Raw genomic sequence first — 14259 nt, 5'->3', positions numbered from 1 at the left:
TATGTTGCTGGGGTTTGGTGTACAAATTATTTTGTCACCCAGGTAGTAAGCATGTACCAAATAGGCTGTCTTTCAACCCTCACCCTCGTCCTGCCCTCCACTCTCACCCCGCTGTCTTTGTTCCCTTCTTTGTGTCCCTGTGTACTCAATATTTAACTCCTACTTGTAACTGAGACCATGCAGTTTTTGGTTTTCGGTTTCTGCTTTAATTCACTTAGGATAATGGCTTTCAGCTGCATCTATGTTGCTGCAAAGGGTAGTATTTCCTCCTTTTTATGGCTGTGTAGTATTTTATGGTGTATATGTATTATGCTGTCTTTAACCAGACGACCATTGATGGGCATTTAGGTTGATTCCAGGTCTCTGCTATTGTGAATAGTGTGTAATAACATAAGCATGCGTATGTCTTTCTGGTAAAATGATTTACATTCCTTTGGGCATATACCCAGTCATGGGATTGCTGGGCTGAACAGTAATTCTGTTTTACCTTCTTTGAGAAATCTCCAAACTGCTTCCCACAGTGGCTGAACTAATTTTTATTCCCACCAGCAGTATATAAGCATTCCCTTTTCTCCACAACCTTGCCAACATCTGTTCTTTATTGACTTTCTAATAGCCATTCTGACTGTTGTGAGATGTTCTCTCATTGTGGTTTTGATTTGCATTTCTCTAAGAATTAGTGATGTTGAGCACATTTCTGAATGAACCATCCAGCTTGGCTTCATTGTTTTTTATTCTTTGACCTGAAGAACTGAAGGAAAGAAGTAAAAGAGATATGTTTGCCCTTTGATTTATGAATGAATGATGATGTCTTAGATCTCAAATATTTGCTAAAAATGTAGGTATCTTTAGAGTACTTCTGTACGGAAACCAAAATGTTAAAATTAACAAATCTGCTTCCTTCATCAATATCTTACTCTCCAAATTTGACATTTGAATCCTAATTCCTAAAAATTGAATGGTTTGGTAAATCATAGTCTGTTCTTTAGACTACATTTCTTTCCTTCTTAAGAAATAATTGCATATCAAAATAGCTATCTGGATGTATTTATCTGTGTAAAGAATGTGTTAGAAGTGTGACCAGATTGCTTTTATAAATATTATTATAACACTACCATAAATTGAGTAAATAGCACATAACATCAGTAGTTCAGCTTAGAGTGACTCACTTGTCAGTCCAGTCATAGTCATCACTTAGAAATAATTCACAACAGACTTTGAGGTCCTGGAGAAATGATAAAAATAGGTGGGATGAAAGTACCTATTTGGGGAATTGTCTGGAATGTTCAATACCATCCAGATGACATCATCATAATCTGGTAATATTAAATGTGACTCTTGCACTTTCCCAGGCTATTCAGCTATTATTATTTTTTTAAATTATTGCCTAAAAACCAGCTCTGTGATAGTTAATGAAATGTTACTACATATGCTGAAGTCAGTAAGAAAACCCAGCTATTGTTCTGGAATTATATTGAGAGTTTTGATGTTTCAGACAGTATCTCATCGTGTCTGTAAGCCAGTATTGCCTCATGACATCTCTTCTATTATTGTCTTGAAGTACTGATTAAAGTAGGGTGTTTTTGTTTTTGTTTTTGTTCTGTTTTGTTTTGAGATGGAATCTTACTCTGCCACCCAGGCTGGAGTACAGTGGCATGGTCTCAGCTCACTGCAACCTCCACCTCCCAGGTTCATGCGGTTCTCCTGCTTCTGCCTCCTGAGTGGCTGGGATTACAGGCATATGCCACCACACCTGGCTAATTTTTTGTGTGTTTTTAATAGAGACAGGGTTTCACCATGTTGGCCAGGCTAGTCTCAAACTCCTGACCTCAGGTGATCTGCTGGCCCCGGCCTCTCAAAGTGCTGGGATTATAGGCTTGAGCCACCATGCCTGGCCTAAAGTTTTGACTATTTAATCTTCTTTTCTTGTATGTATTTGTTTACATTAGGGACTGAATTTTATTGCCTTCTGGTTCCATGTTAGCATTTAGGACCATTGTCATAGAGGTGCTTAAATATTTTGTTTTAATTTTTGCTTAATGGGACTATACAGCTTATTAACATGAGTTCACAGTTTCATATTATTTTTCAATGCTTTTTAGAAATGTAAATTAGATTAGGTCTGTCACCTACTTAAAGCCCTTCAGTGACTATCAATATTTTAAGATATAGACCTGTTGTTAGGCCTAGAAATCCTTGCTTAGTTTGACTTTCACTTCCTCAGTTTCGTCATGGTCTCCTTTCAGCTTTGTGAATGTGCTGCACCTTTTTTTAGAATGCTTTTCTCCCAGTTGAAATTGTACCTTCAAAAAGAAGCCTTTCAGGATTGCCATGTCTACAGTGGCTTCACCCAGTTACTTTCTAGTTAATCATCCCTGGACCTTTAGCATGTATTGCCCCCTGAAATTGTAATGTTTGTCTTCGTATTCATTGTCTTTTTCTCCACTCAGAGAAGTTTCATGAAAGCAAAGTGCCAAGCATCATGAGAGACACAAAGAAGTCACTCAAATATTGTCGAATGGAGTTTGTTCTTCAAACTCAAATAGTGTAACTTTATTCCTTAATTTGATTCCATGAGGGAGAAAACACTGTGCTTTGAGATTGACCTGAAAAAAGTCAAAACAGTTGAGGGCCCTGAGTCCTGTGCTACTGTGTTCATCACTGTTATGTAATTGATTTTATTCTGATCGCCTGAGATATTTAGGGGTTTTTAAAGATCTATTTATATGTATGGAAAATGGCAAAAAAAATTACGGTTTTTTGTAAATGTTTATCATATATGTTGATTTGCCCTATTAAACATTTCAAAATTAGAATTTTAAATTTTTTCCTAATGTACATTTTATGTTGTAAGTACTAGGCTCTTATTTGATGCTGCAGACAGCATATTTCTTTCATGACAGGACAAAGAAATTGCTATGTATGGGCAGAAGCCAGTAGGATGATGTGGAATAAAACCCCCTTTAAGCGTTCTTTGCCATCAAGTTATAGTTCATGTGCAGAGCAATTTAAGGTATGACTCTCCCACCAAAAACAAAACTTGGGTGTTTTTTTTTTTACTGAGAAATCAGTAACCCAAGTCCTGAATAACTTACCCAAGGTGACACAACAGTGAAGAATAGAGCCTCGGTTCAAAACCAGGCTTTTCTGACTCTAGAATTTATTTCTACTATATTTTGAAATCTTCCTAGATAGAAAGAAATCTAGAAATGTATTTTACTTATGTGTTTTTATTAAAGATGTGAAAATTTTTTGAAGTCATCTGTTTGATACCTGTTACTGTCATCATGTAGTACAATCTAGTGGCTTCTAGGTAGGGATTATAAATAATTTTAGAAAAGTTTGACTGTATTTGCCTTTATTTATTGTTGAAAACTTGAACATACAGTCATGAAAGTCAATTGTGAATAACCTTTAAAACTTTAAACTGGTCAGGCGCAGCAGCTCACTCCTATAATCCCAGCACTTTGGGAGGCCGAGGCAGGTGGATCACCTGAAGTGGGGAGTTGGAGACCAGCCTGACCAACATGGGGAAACCCCATCTCTACTAAAAATACAAAATTAGCCAGATGTGGTTGCGCAGGCCTGTAATCCCAGCTACTCAGGAGGCTGAGGCAGGAGAATCACTTGAACCCGGGAGGCGGAGGTTGCAGTGAGCTAAGATCAGGCTATTGCACTCCAGCCTGGGCAACAAGAGCAAAACTCTGTCTCAAAAAAAAAAAAAAAATAGAAACTAAAAAATTAACTTTACACTATGTAACTAAAAACTCATTGTACTTCTCAGAAGACCATGGTTTGCTTCAGTAGTTGCACATAGCTTGAAAAACTGATTCAGAATCTAACAGATGCGAACAGTCTAATGTAGGGAAATTGCTGAAAGCACAATTAAATTGCCAGAGTATACCACAAGCAACAATTTCCTTAATTTTTGTCAAACACACAATTTGAAATGATTATGTGCTTATAAAAACAAACAGAGAAAAGCAAAATGTTTTACAATCTGTAGTTTTATATTAATAAATATGTCTCGAGGTTAAAAGTTTAATATTATAAACTACTATAATATTTAAAATTAGGTAACCCACATAATCCTAATTAATACACATTAGACACCTAATCCACTTTCTACTAGTGTTCACATGTCAAGTAGTACATATATTAATTTGCTAAAAACAGTTTAGATTATTTCATCTAATGGGCCTTCCTTTCTTAGTAATATTCCAAGAGTGATTAGCAAGAACCAGCACAAGCTGAGCTGTCAAGATTGAAGTCCTGATCTACAATAAGAAGGGTTTTTTTGGCCAGGTTCGGTGGCTCATGCCTGTTCTCCCAACACTTTAGCAGGTAGATCATGAGGTCAGGAGTTCAAGACTAGCCTGGCCAACATGGTGAAACCTCGTCTCTACTAAAAATACAAAAATTGGCTGTCTCAAAAAAAAAAGAGGGTTGTTTTTTTTTTTATAGTAACATTTTCATACTGATTACAAGAAAGAACTGTTAGAGGAAAAGATGAGTATAGAGTTAAATTTGAAGATTGAAAATAATAGCTCTTTAGAATATTTTGAAGAGAGCAAATGAGCCAGTTTTGATTACCTTATTGGAGCTTAATCGTTCATAGTGGTGATATTCCTGAAAACACTGTTTTTCTTCAAATATAGTAACTAGAATTGTGAAGTCTGCAGATTTGTGAGTTAGGAAACTCTTACCAGGATTTAATTGAGATTAAAAAAAAAATTCTTCAAGCATAAAATATTAAATTGGCATCAACCTTTTTACTTTACTCCCAAATTACAAATTGATGAAATTACAAATTAAATCCTTTTAACATAACATTAAATATTTCATTGCATAAATTATTAATCTTTTGTGCTATTATACAGCTCCATGTTTGAGGAATGCTAATAATTTCTGACTGAAGAAATGAGGCTTAAAGGTAATCATGCAAAGATTCTCACACCCCTGAGACTTGAGGGAACTCAGCTGTATGGGTTTCCAGACTTCTTTGATAAAATACTGGGAAGGCTGCCTCTTATCCCTGGGGGAATAGAAGAGATGCCACTAAGCACTGATGACGATGATGATAGCAACTAACATTTATTGAGCATTTATTATGTGTCAGGCACTATGCTATGAAATGTACTTATCTATAAGTACAGACTGAAAGCATTGATTAATTATAGATAACTTTAATCTGTATAACTTGAAATATGCTTGTTGGGACATCAGCCTTCAGAGTTAATAGAAGATGACTCTTGAATTTTTGAGGTTGACTGACTGTAAGATGATAGTTATAGTGACTTAAAAGGTGGTAATGAAGTTTACAAAAAGAAAGATGAGCTCTGTCTTGATAACATAAAAGTGGCAGAAAGAAAATCTGTATAAATATGTAATTAGGTAACTATTGAAAGATCAAATGTCATTGGCATATCTGGAGATTATTATAAAAATTCCAAGGAATGAATGAAATCTCCCAGGGCAGAGTTTCTTAACCTGGTATTAAACCTAAGATTTTATAGACCTCCTTTAAGTTATATACTAAATTGTATATGTGCATATGTATGTACGGTATCATTTTCATTAGACTTTCAGTAAGGTCTGTGAGCAAAAGGCCCAGTGCCAGAGTGGCATTGACTAGGGTGACGAAAGGCACCCTCAAACAGTCACTAAATGAGAAGATTATGAAAAAAAACCAACATCATTCAGCTAAGAATAAAGCAGATCAAAGATCAGCCACATGAAGGTAATAGTTTATTTTCTTAGAAACGTTACTTTACCGTGTTGCCTAGACTGGTCTCATACTCCTTTGTAGTTGTTTATTATGTTGCTTGAATCGTGAAAGAAAGAGAAAAGAAGGCTGGAAAATAAAACAAACACACAGGCTGGGTGCGATGGCTCACACCTCTAATTCCAGCACTTTGGGAGGCCAAGGCAGGTGGATCACTTGAGGTCAGGAGTTCAAGACCAGCCTGGCCAACATGGTGAAACCCATCTCTACTAAAAATATAAAAATTAGCCAGGCATGGTGGCACGCACCTGTCATCCCAGCTAGTTTGGAGGCTGAGGCAGGAGAATCACTTGAACCTGGGAGGTAGAGGTTGCAGTGAGTCGAGATCACACCACTGCACTCCAGCCTGGGCAACAGAGCAAGACTCCATCTCAAAAAACAAACAAACATACACACACAAATCTTGATGGTCATTGTTGGAAGTTGCTAGTGTGCCAACTCCTTACTTTGAAAATTGGTACCTAAAGAAGGGGAATTTAGCATTCATTATCCCTACATATCAAAGTTGTTTCTCAGAATAACAACTCTGATTGACAAGAAAAAATACTTCTCTAAGAAAAATTTTCCCTAATAAGTGTGGCAGGAATCCATTGGAAAATCACAATTTCGCAACCCTTAATGAAATCATTGATTCATGTAACAGCCACCAATGAATACTAAAACTGTTAGTGCTGTGGTTCTCAAAGTCTGGCCCCTGTTCTAGCATCTTAAACACGACCTGGATACTTCTTTTAAAAAAATACAAAATCTCAGGCTCTTTCCAAAACCAACCATGTCAGGAACTCTAAGGGTAGGTCCCAGTAAGCTGTGTGTTAACAAACCCTCTGACAGTTCTGACAATCATCGGAGTTTGAGAACCATGATATTAGGAGAAAGACTGATAAGAATCTTTAATGCAAGGATCAGACTCTCATTCCTAGTACTTACTGACTAATCTTAGCACTAGAACCAGATGTTATATTCCTCCTCATAGATGTACCTGTGATGTATTCCTGCCACTCCCAAAAGATATTAAGCCTGAATCTATTCAGTTTTTTATAGAAACTATAGGAGACTGAAGAATAAGTTAAACAGTAATGTGAGGAAGGAAAGGAAAAATCCAGAATATAGGATTACCAACCCAGTTTCTTCAAGTCAGTGGCATAGGAAAAAGGGGGAGGGTAAGAGTAAGGGTGCTGTTCCAGAGTAAAAGGGCTCCAGAGACAAAATAAACGAATATAAAATGCTCATCTTGGTTTACATCCTGATTCAAACAAGCCAACTACGGGGATTTAAATTCAGACTAGATATTAGATTAGGGATATTAGATGATATTAGGGAACTGTAAAACCTAATATTAATTATGTTAGGTTTGATAATTATATTGCACTTATATAAGAAAATGTTATTTTTAAGAGATACATAGAAAAGTATTTAGGGTGAAACAAATTGATGCCAAAATTTGCCTTATGTTGCATGAGAAAAAAGGATAAATGAAACAAGTATGGCAAAATGTTGATAACTTGAATTTGGATGATTTATTATACTATTTAATATAATTTTATGTATGTACAAAACTTTCATAATAAAAAATTAGAAAATTTTAAAAGATATCTGTGTAATAATGTATTTATTAGGCAGTTCTCCCTGTGCTAACTTTCATCACAGTGCATTGTAATGGCCTGTTTACCTTGCCTGTACTAGTATTTCTCAAACTATCAAACTGTCAGTATTGAGTTTAAATTAGTCTGTTGCAGACCATGATTTTTGTAAAAGGCAATGAAAATCAATTACCAGAAAAGCAAAACTGGAGGGGATGTTGACATACAAAATATAACCTTAAAAGTTTTCATTATTAAAGTTAACAAACATAAAATTACATTTTGCTTAACAATCAGAACAAACAGAAACATAGGAAACAAGAATTTTCTAAAACCTGTATTTATTCATCAAAAATGCATACATAAGCAAATATGAGGGTGATCTGGCTGCAACATCTGTCACCCCATTGATCACCAGGGTTGATTTGGCTGATCTGGCTGGCTAGGTGGGCCTCCCCTTCCTTCCTCACCCCTCCATGTGCATCCCTCCCAAAGCTGCACACTCTGTCAAAGAGGATGACCACCCCCAATAGAGGACCGGTTTTTGGTCAAGGGTATATGAGTAGCTGCATTCCCCTTCTAGAACCTCCAAACAAGCTCTCAAAAATAAACGCATAAGCAATTAGTACAGACAATTGCTATTACATTCATAAGTTTGTTCTGTAATCATAAATAAAGTTGGTTTTTTTCTTGAGACAGAGTTGCTCTGTCGCCCAGGCTGGATTGCAGTAGTACCATCTCGGCTCACTGCAACCTCCACCTCCCAGATTCAAGCGATTCTCCTGCCTGTCTCCTGAGTAGCTGGGATTACAAGTGCCCACCACCACACCCAGCTAATTTTTGTATATTTAGTAGAGACGGGGTTTCACCATGTTACCCAGACTGGTTTTGAACTCCTGACCTCAGGGGATCCACCCACCTTGGCCTTCCAAAGTACTAGGATTACAGGCATGAGCCATGGCGCCCAGCCATAAATAAGGTTTTTAATCTGAAACATGAGAGTGCTTTTTGTATGTTAACTCCAAGACTTTGTGCATTAACTTGAGCTTGGATTGTGTTCCTCAAAGTGGGTGATGTATGCCTAAACTAATTTTATTTGCAGCCACAGGTTTCTGGCTCACTTACTTCTATTACTGATTTCTCAGCAGATGTTACAGTTTTCAGGGATGCCTACATTGCAGAAATCATAAAGCATGGGGAAGATAATAGATAGACTGGAATGCCTGCTGAGATTTTCACCTGAAGAGTGAAAGTGCCACCTCTTTAGATAGTTTGTCTCAGGAATTTGGATGTTGTCATTTTTCTCACACTCCGTGTTATACATTTACTGATATGTAATGACTCTGGCTTTACGTGGTAATTTTGGGTTCAGATATACCATGCCTTTGTTTTTCAGACAGTGACTTTTCTGATGCCACATTTCAAAGTTTTTCTTTCCCCTTGCCTGTGGTACTCCCAGTATGCACTGATAGCTTCAAAAAACAGTAACTATAGATTCCATTGTGCTTCCCAGGACTCATTTTGTAGTCAGTAGTTCGGGGTCTCTTTCCATATATTAATAATTAGCCAGATGTAGTGGCATGCATCTGTAGTCCCAGCTACTCGGGAGGCTTTGGTGGAAGGATCGATTGAGCCCAGGAGATTGAAGTTGAGGTGAGCCATAATTGTGCCACCATACTCCAGCCTGGGCAACAGAGCAAGACCCTGAATCAAAAATAAACAAATAAAATGAAAAGATTGTTAGGATTTCAACAGAAGCCTGGTAAAGACCGTTAATATAATTTAAAAAAAAAGTATGTCAAATATTTCCAGCCCCAGATTGACTATTCAGTCACCAGTTGTACAAATTCAGCCAGATTACTTAATCCCTCTGATTGTCAGCTTTCTCATCTATAAAATGGGAATTGAGTAATAGTTATCATAGAGGGGTTTAGGAAGATGAAATAAGACATTGTGATATGAACATCCTTTGTAAACTGTAAAGTATTATGTGAATATTAATATTATAGTAAATAGGTGGCTCACACCTGTAATCCCAGCATTTTGGGAGGCCAAGGCAGGCAGATCACCTGAGGTCAGGAGTTTGAGACCAGCCTGGCCAACATGGTGAAACCCTATCTCTACTAAAAATATAAAAATTAGCCAGGTGTGGTGGTGTGTACCTTTAGTTCCAGTTACTTGGAAGGCTGAGGCATGAGAATTGCTTGAACCTAGGAAGCAGAGGTTGCAGTGAGCCAAGATCGTACCACTGCACTCCAGCCTAGGTGACAGAGCAACACTCTGTCACGAAAAACTAAAATAAATTAAAAATTATAGTAAATATTAAGAAAGGCATGGGCCAAAGTCAGGGAATTTAAAAAATAGTAAGCTAGTAAACACTAAAGCAGAAAAGATGTACAAGACTGGGAATATTGAGTCATTCATACAGTTCCCTAGTTAGGACAGTTATGCTACATTTAAAAGTCTTTCAAGATTTGTCTTGATACTTCTTTGTGTTGATCAAAAGATAATTTCAGAGGACTTTCAGATCTTTGGTTGAAATTTTAATGAGTGGTAATGTTTAGTTTTATTGAATTCGTGTATATAGTTATGTAGAATTAATGTTCAGGTAAGCTGCTTTAATAAAGATTATAACATTGCATAAAGATAGTGTATTTTGAAAAATATATTTGTCTTACAGTTTGGAGACAGGTTGTCATGACAGTGTTTGGTTTAGAGAACAAGTCTGCATGTTCTTGGGCAGATGAGAATTCCTTCCAACAGAACAGGTTGTAAATTATTTGAACTACTTCCAGGTATCACCATATCTTGTGTTACAGGTGGTTTGTCGAATAATTACATGAAAACAGTGTTTCAGAAAAGGTCTTTTGTGTGACGAGATGTCAGAGAATTCATTCATTTCCTCTGTTTTACATGAATTTTATTTTTTTACGTGTGAAATAATAAACTTTTCACCAAATAGAGTACCTAGACATTTAAAAAATCACTTTGAGTTGTACTGTGAATATTATGCTGCTCACCATTTATTTGGACTCCAGTGAAATATGATTGGAAATATTTCTCCAAAGACAAGAAACTAGGAAAGCACCATATTACTTTATTGATAATTACTGTTTATTAAAAAAAAAAAAAAAAAAAAAAGCTTTTTGAGGAAAAAAATTTCCTGACTACTAATGGTGGAGTTATTTTATTTTGGTGACTAATTCTTAATCCTGTCTTCATTTACAGACTATCTTGCTAATCATGGCCGGCTAAATGAGTCTGAAGCGAGGAGAAAATTCTGGCAAATCCTGTCTGCTGTTGATTATTGTCATGGTCGGAAGGTTGTGCACCGTGACCTCAAAGCTGAAAATCTCCTGCTGGATAACAACATGAATATCAAAATAGCAGGTAACTGGGACACAACTGGCTCTAACACAATCAGATGTGAGCCACTGCACTCAGTGTGCAGAAACAGACCTGCAGGCGCAGATTCAGCAGCATTTCTACCTGATAACATCAGGCTTTCTCAAAGTCCATTTTATTCATTTCCTTAGTTCTGTGTGTAATTAAAAGTAAGGGAATAAGTTCATTATTAATATACACAGTGTCACAGCGATATCTGGGGTCTGATGTGTCCACATTCCATTGGCAGGGTCTGGGGGCTCTGCTGGAAGAGGCTACATTTGTGAGTGTCAGAGTGATTGGAGAAAGGACGGGTGGAGGAGCAATGTGGTTGCTGGTGTTCTGGCCTGCTCCTCTCATTATGATTGATGGCTACAGCCAGAAGCAGAGAAAACACAAAGGAAGTGATGGAAGTAGAATGAGAAATATTTGAGATAGAAAAGCACTTTGCCTTGCTCTGATACAATAGGGTTTTGATTTATAACATGAAAACTGAGTTTGGTAGAGATTAGTTTGCTTGTTTTCTCATAGCCTTTTCACAATTGTAAAATTTTTTATTTTACATTCTGAGTTTCTTTATTTACATAGTCGAAACTCTCATTCACTCAATAGATATGTATCAAGTACTGTGCTAGGTTAAGTATAATATGATACGTGGAAATAATTTCACAACATATCCATATATTAAAATAATGTGTTGTACACCTCGAATATATACAATTTTTGTCAATTATACTTTAATAAAGCTGAGAAAACACAGTATGATAGATGCAATTTTAAAAGTATATACAAACCGCAGTGGGAGTTTAGATGAGGGAATAGCAGTCCACCTGAAGAGTCAGAGAAGCTTCACAGAGAAGGAATTATTTGAACTTAGACCTGAAAGTTAAGTTAGAGAAACTTCTCAGGAAGATAAACAGAAACAGAAGCAGAATGTTGCAGGCAGGTAGACTGAGATTGGAATGGTGTGGAACTGTAAATTCAAAATTGGTTAAATATAAAATCTGTAGGCATGCAGTATTAATACAGGGGGAGCAGATAGGTAAAGACCACAATATGAAACATCTTGAATGCCATGTCAGAGATTTTAGAGTTTATTATGTAGGTAATGGGGAGGCTAGCCTACTGAAAATTATAAGACATGGATGGAGGGGAAGTGGAATTGGGATAACATGATTAGATTTACATGTCAGAAATATGTCTCTGGCAGCAGAGTTAAAGATAGGTGGGAGATGTGGGTTAGGTTGAAGACAGGAAGACTAATAAGCAATCTAGTGCAGTAGTCCATTTAAGAAAACATGAGTCTGAACTAGAGCAGCAGCAGTAGAGGTTGAAGGTATGTAAAGGAGATTTTGTTTGACTTGGGTTTTGAAGAAGAGAAAGAGCATGGCTTAAAAGCTTAACAAAGTTACACGTGGTGGTGTTTTGTTCTAATCTTGTTAAAGAAGAGCAGGGAGACATCCAGATGACAGGAGCTGACCAAGAAATTATTAATTGACTTGTTCGGTTAGATACTCATTCAACTCAATAAGTTTAGAGACAAAGTAGCTTCCTCGGTTTGCTGTATTGTGGTATAAAATATAAGGTAAACCCTCATGTTTTTACATTGAACTGATTTGTTTCTGTGCCATTAGTTTTTAGTCTTGGGAAATTTGGGGAAGGTAAATAATACTTACTTATTTTAAATGTCAATATTACATATGTTACAGGATATGTAATGGACTTTCCATTCTGTAGCCTATGATTTTTTTTTTTCTAAAGGGATTGCCTGAATAAGACAAAGTGTTTTCTAAGTTAATTTGTTATATTTTCATTTGCCTCTGTGTGTGTGTGTGTATATAAAGATTTGTATCGATTTGTCATTTTTGTTGTGAAAATGTGATGCACAAAATTAGAATACTTTCATAGTTTATGTGTGTTCACTCCCATTTGTTTCATTTGGTTTTTTCCCTTCCTCTTCTTTTGGCCCGCCCATTTGGTGTCATTCATTTCACTCTTTTTTGCCAACCTTCTGTAATGAACTGGGCTATTACGTTTACTCCTCCTTGAAAGCATCAGCTGCCCTAAAATTCTCTTTTACAGAGAAGGTCTTTCTTTCTTTCTTTTTTTTTTTTTTTTTTTTTCTTTTTTTTAGTCCTTAGCTCTGTAGAAAAAAGGGGGAAACTCCTGCTTCACCTTTATATTCCCTTATTACCAAAACAAAATATTTACCGAAACAATAGCTCAAAGGAGTCCTGGGAGGTTTTTTGTTTTTGTTTTTGTTTCTTCCCCAAGAGAAGCATTTCCCTTTTTTTCCCTTTTTCTTTTTTTTTAAGTTCTGAATTACATGTGCTGAATGTGCATAGGTATACATGTGCCAGGGTGGTTTGCTGCTCCTATCAACCCGTCATCTATGTTTTAATCTTCCTCACCCCCCCAACAGGCCCTGGTATGTGATGTTCCCCTCCCTGTGTCCATGTGTTCTCTTTGCTCAACTCGCACTTATGAGTGAGAATGTGGTGTTTGGTTTTCTGTTCCTGAGTTGGTTTGCAGAGGGTGTTGGTTTCCAGCTTTATCTATATCCCTGCAAGGGACATGAACTCATCCTTTTTCGTGGCTGCATAGTATTCCATGGTGTATATGTGCCACATTTTCTTTATCCAGTCTATCATTGATAGGCGTTTGGGTTGGTTCCAAGTCTTTGGTATTGTAAATAGTGCTGCAGTAAACATATGTGTGCATGTTTTCTAGGAGTTTTTTTAGGCAGGGAAACGTTATAGGTGTGTAAATCATATGCTATAGAATTACAAAGTGCTGTCACTAACATCTCAAAAGAAAATGTCAAAGTAAGACACCAAAAAAACTTGCAAACAAAAAACACAGGATATTGCTTTAATGTTATAACCAAGTTTTGCCTGGCTATAGTATGTTTATTATAATTCTGGCATAAAATATAGGTGGGTCAAATCAGTGTTTTTAATGTCATTGTGTGATATCTTAGGTTTTAGTTTTGTCTTTTCTGTTTATTTTCATTTTTTAGTATCTAATCTTCAAGTCCTTCTAATTATATAGAAGTCAGGTAAAAATTCTGATTGGTGAAGTTGTTCTCTCTGGTGAAGATAGTGTGATGGCTCACATTTGATTGAGCCCTCACTGTTTTCAGGCATTCTGCTAGATACTTAATTTCATCTTCACAGCAACCTTGGGAGCTGCTTAGCTATTGCCAGTTACTAGATGAGAAAGCTGAGATGCAAAAAGATTAAACAGTTGGCCAAGGTTGACACAGATAATAAGTAGCAGACCTCGAATTCAAACCGAGGTCTCTGATTACAGTATCTGTTCTTCTCCCACTGCACCATGTTGTCATTTCCAAGCATTCTGTGTCACTTCTTCCTAAAGGGGTACTCACTCACTAATTGAATTTTGGGTTCTGTCATTCTATGGTTATACATTTAGTGTCCCTGCTTCCATTCCTTACAAGTAGACACACACACACACACACACACACACACACACACACACACACACACA

The 14259-nt window shown here is 36.7% G+C and overlaps 1 protein-coding gene across 1 annotated transcript in view; it reads left to right on the top strand.

Annotated features, from left to right (window-relative positions):
• The window catches only part of SIK2 (salt inducible kinase 2), a 120824-nt gene that overhangs the window by 72468 nt on the left and 34097 nt on the right, over nucleotides 1-14259 (top strand). Inside the window, exon 4 of the mRNA XM_032285610.1 lies at nucleotides 10594-10755. Coding sequence (XP_032141501.1) covers nucleotides 10594-10755 — 162 coding nt within the window. The remainder of the gene's footprint in view (nucleotides 1-10593; nucleotides 10756-14259) is intronic.

The sequence above is a fragment of the Sapajus apella genome, unplaced genomic scaffold (assembly GCF_009761245.1).
Source record: "Sapajus apella isolate SASKATOON/1434 unplaced genomic scaffold, GSC_monkey_1.0 scaffold16, whole genome shotgun sequence".
Taxonomy (NCBI): domain Eukaryota; kingdom Metazoa; phylum Chordata; class Mammalia; order Primates; family Cebidae; genus Sapajus; species Sapajus apella.
The sequence above is the reverse complement of the archived record's forward strand: the minus strand, read 5'-3'. Positions and strand labels throughout refer to the sequence as shown.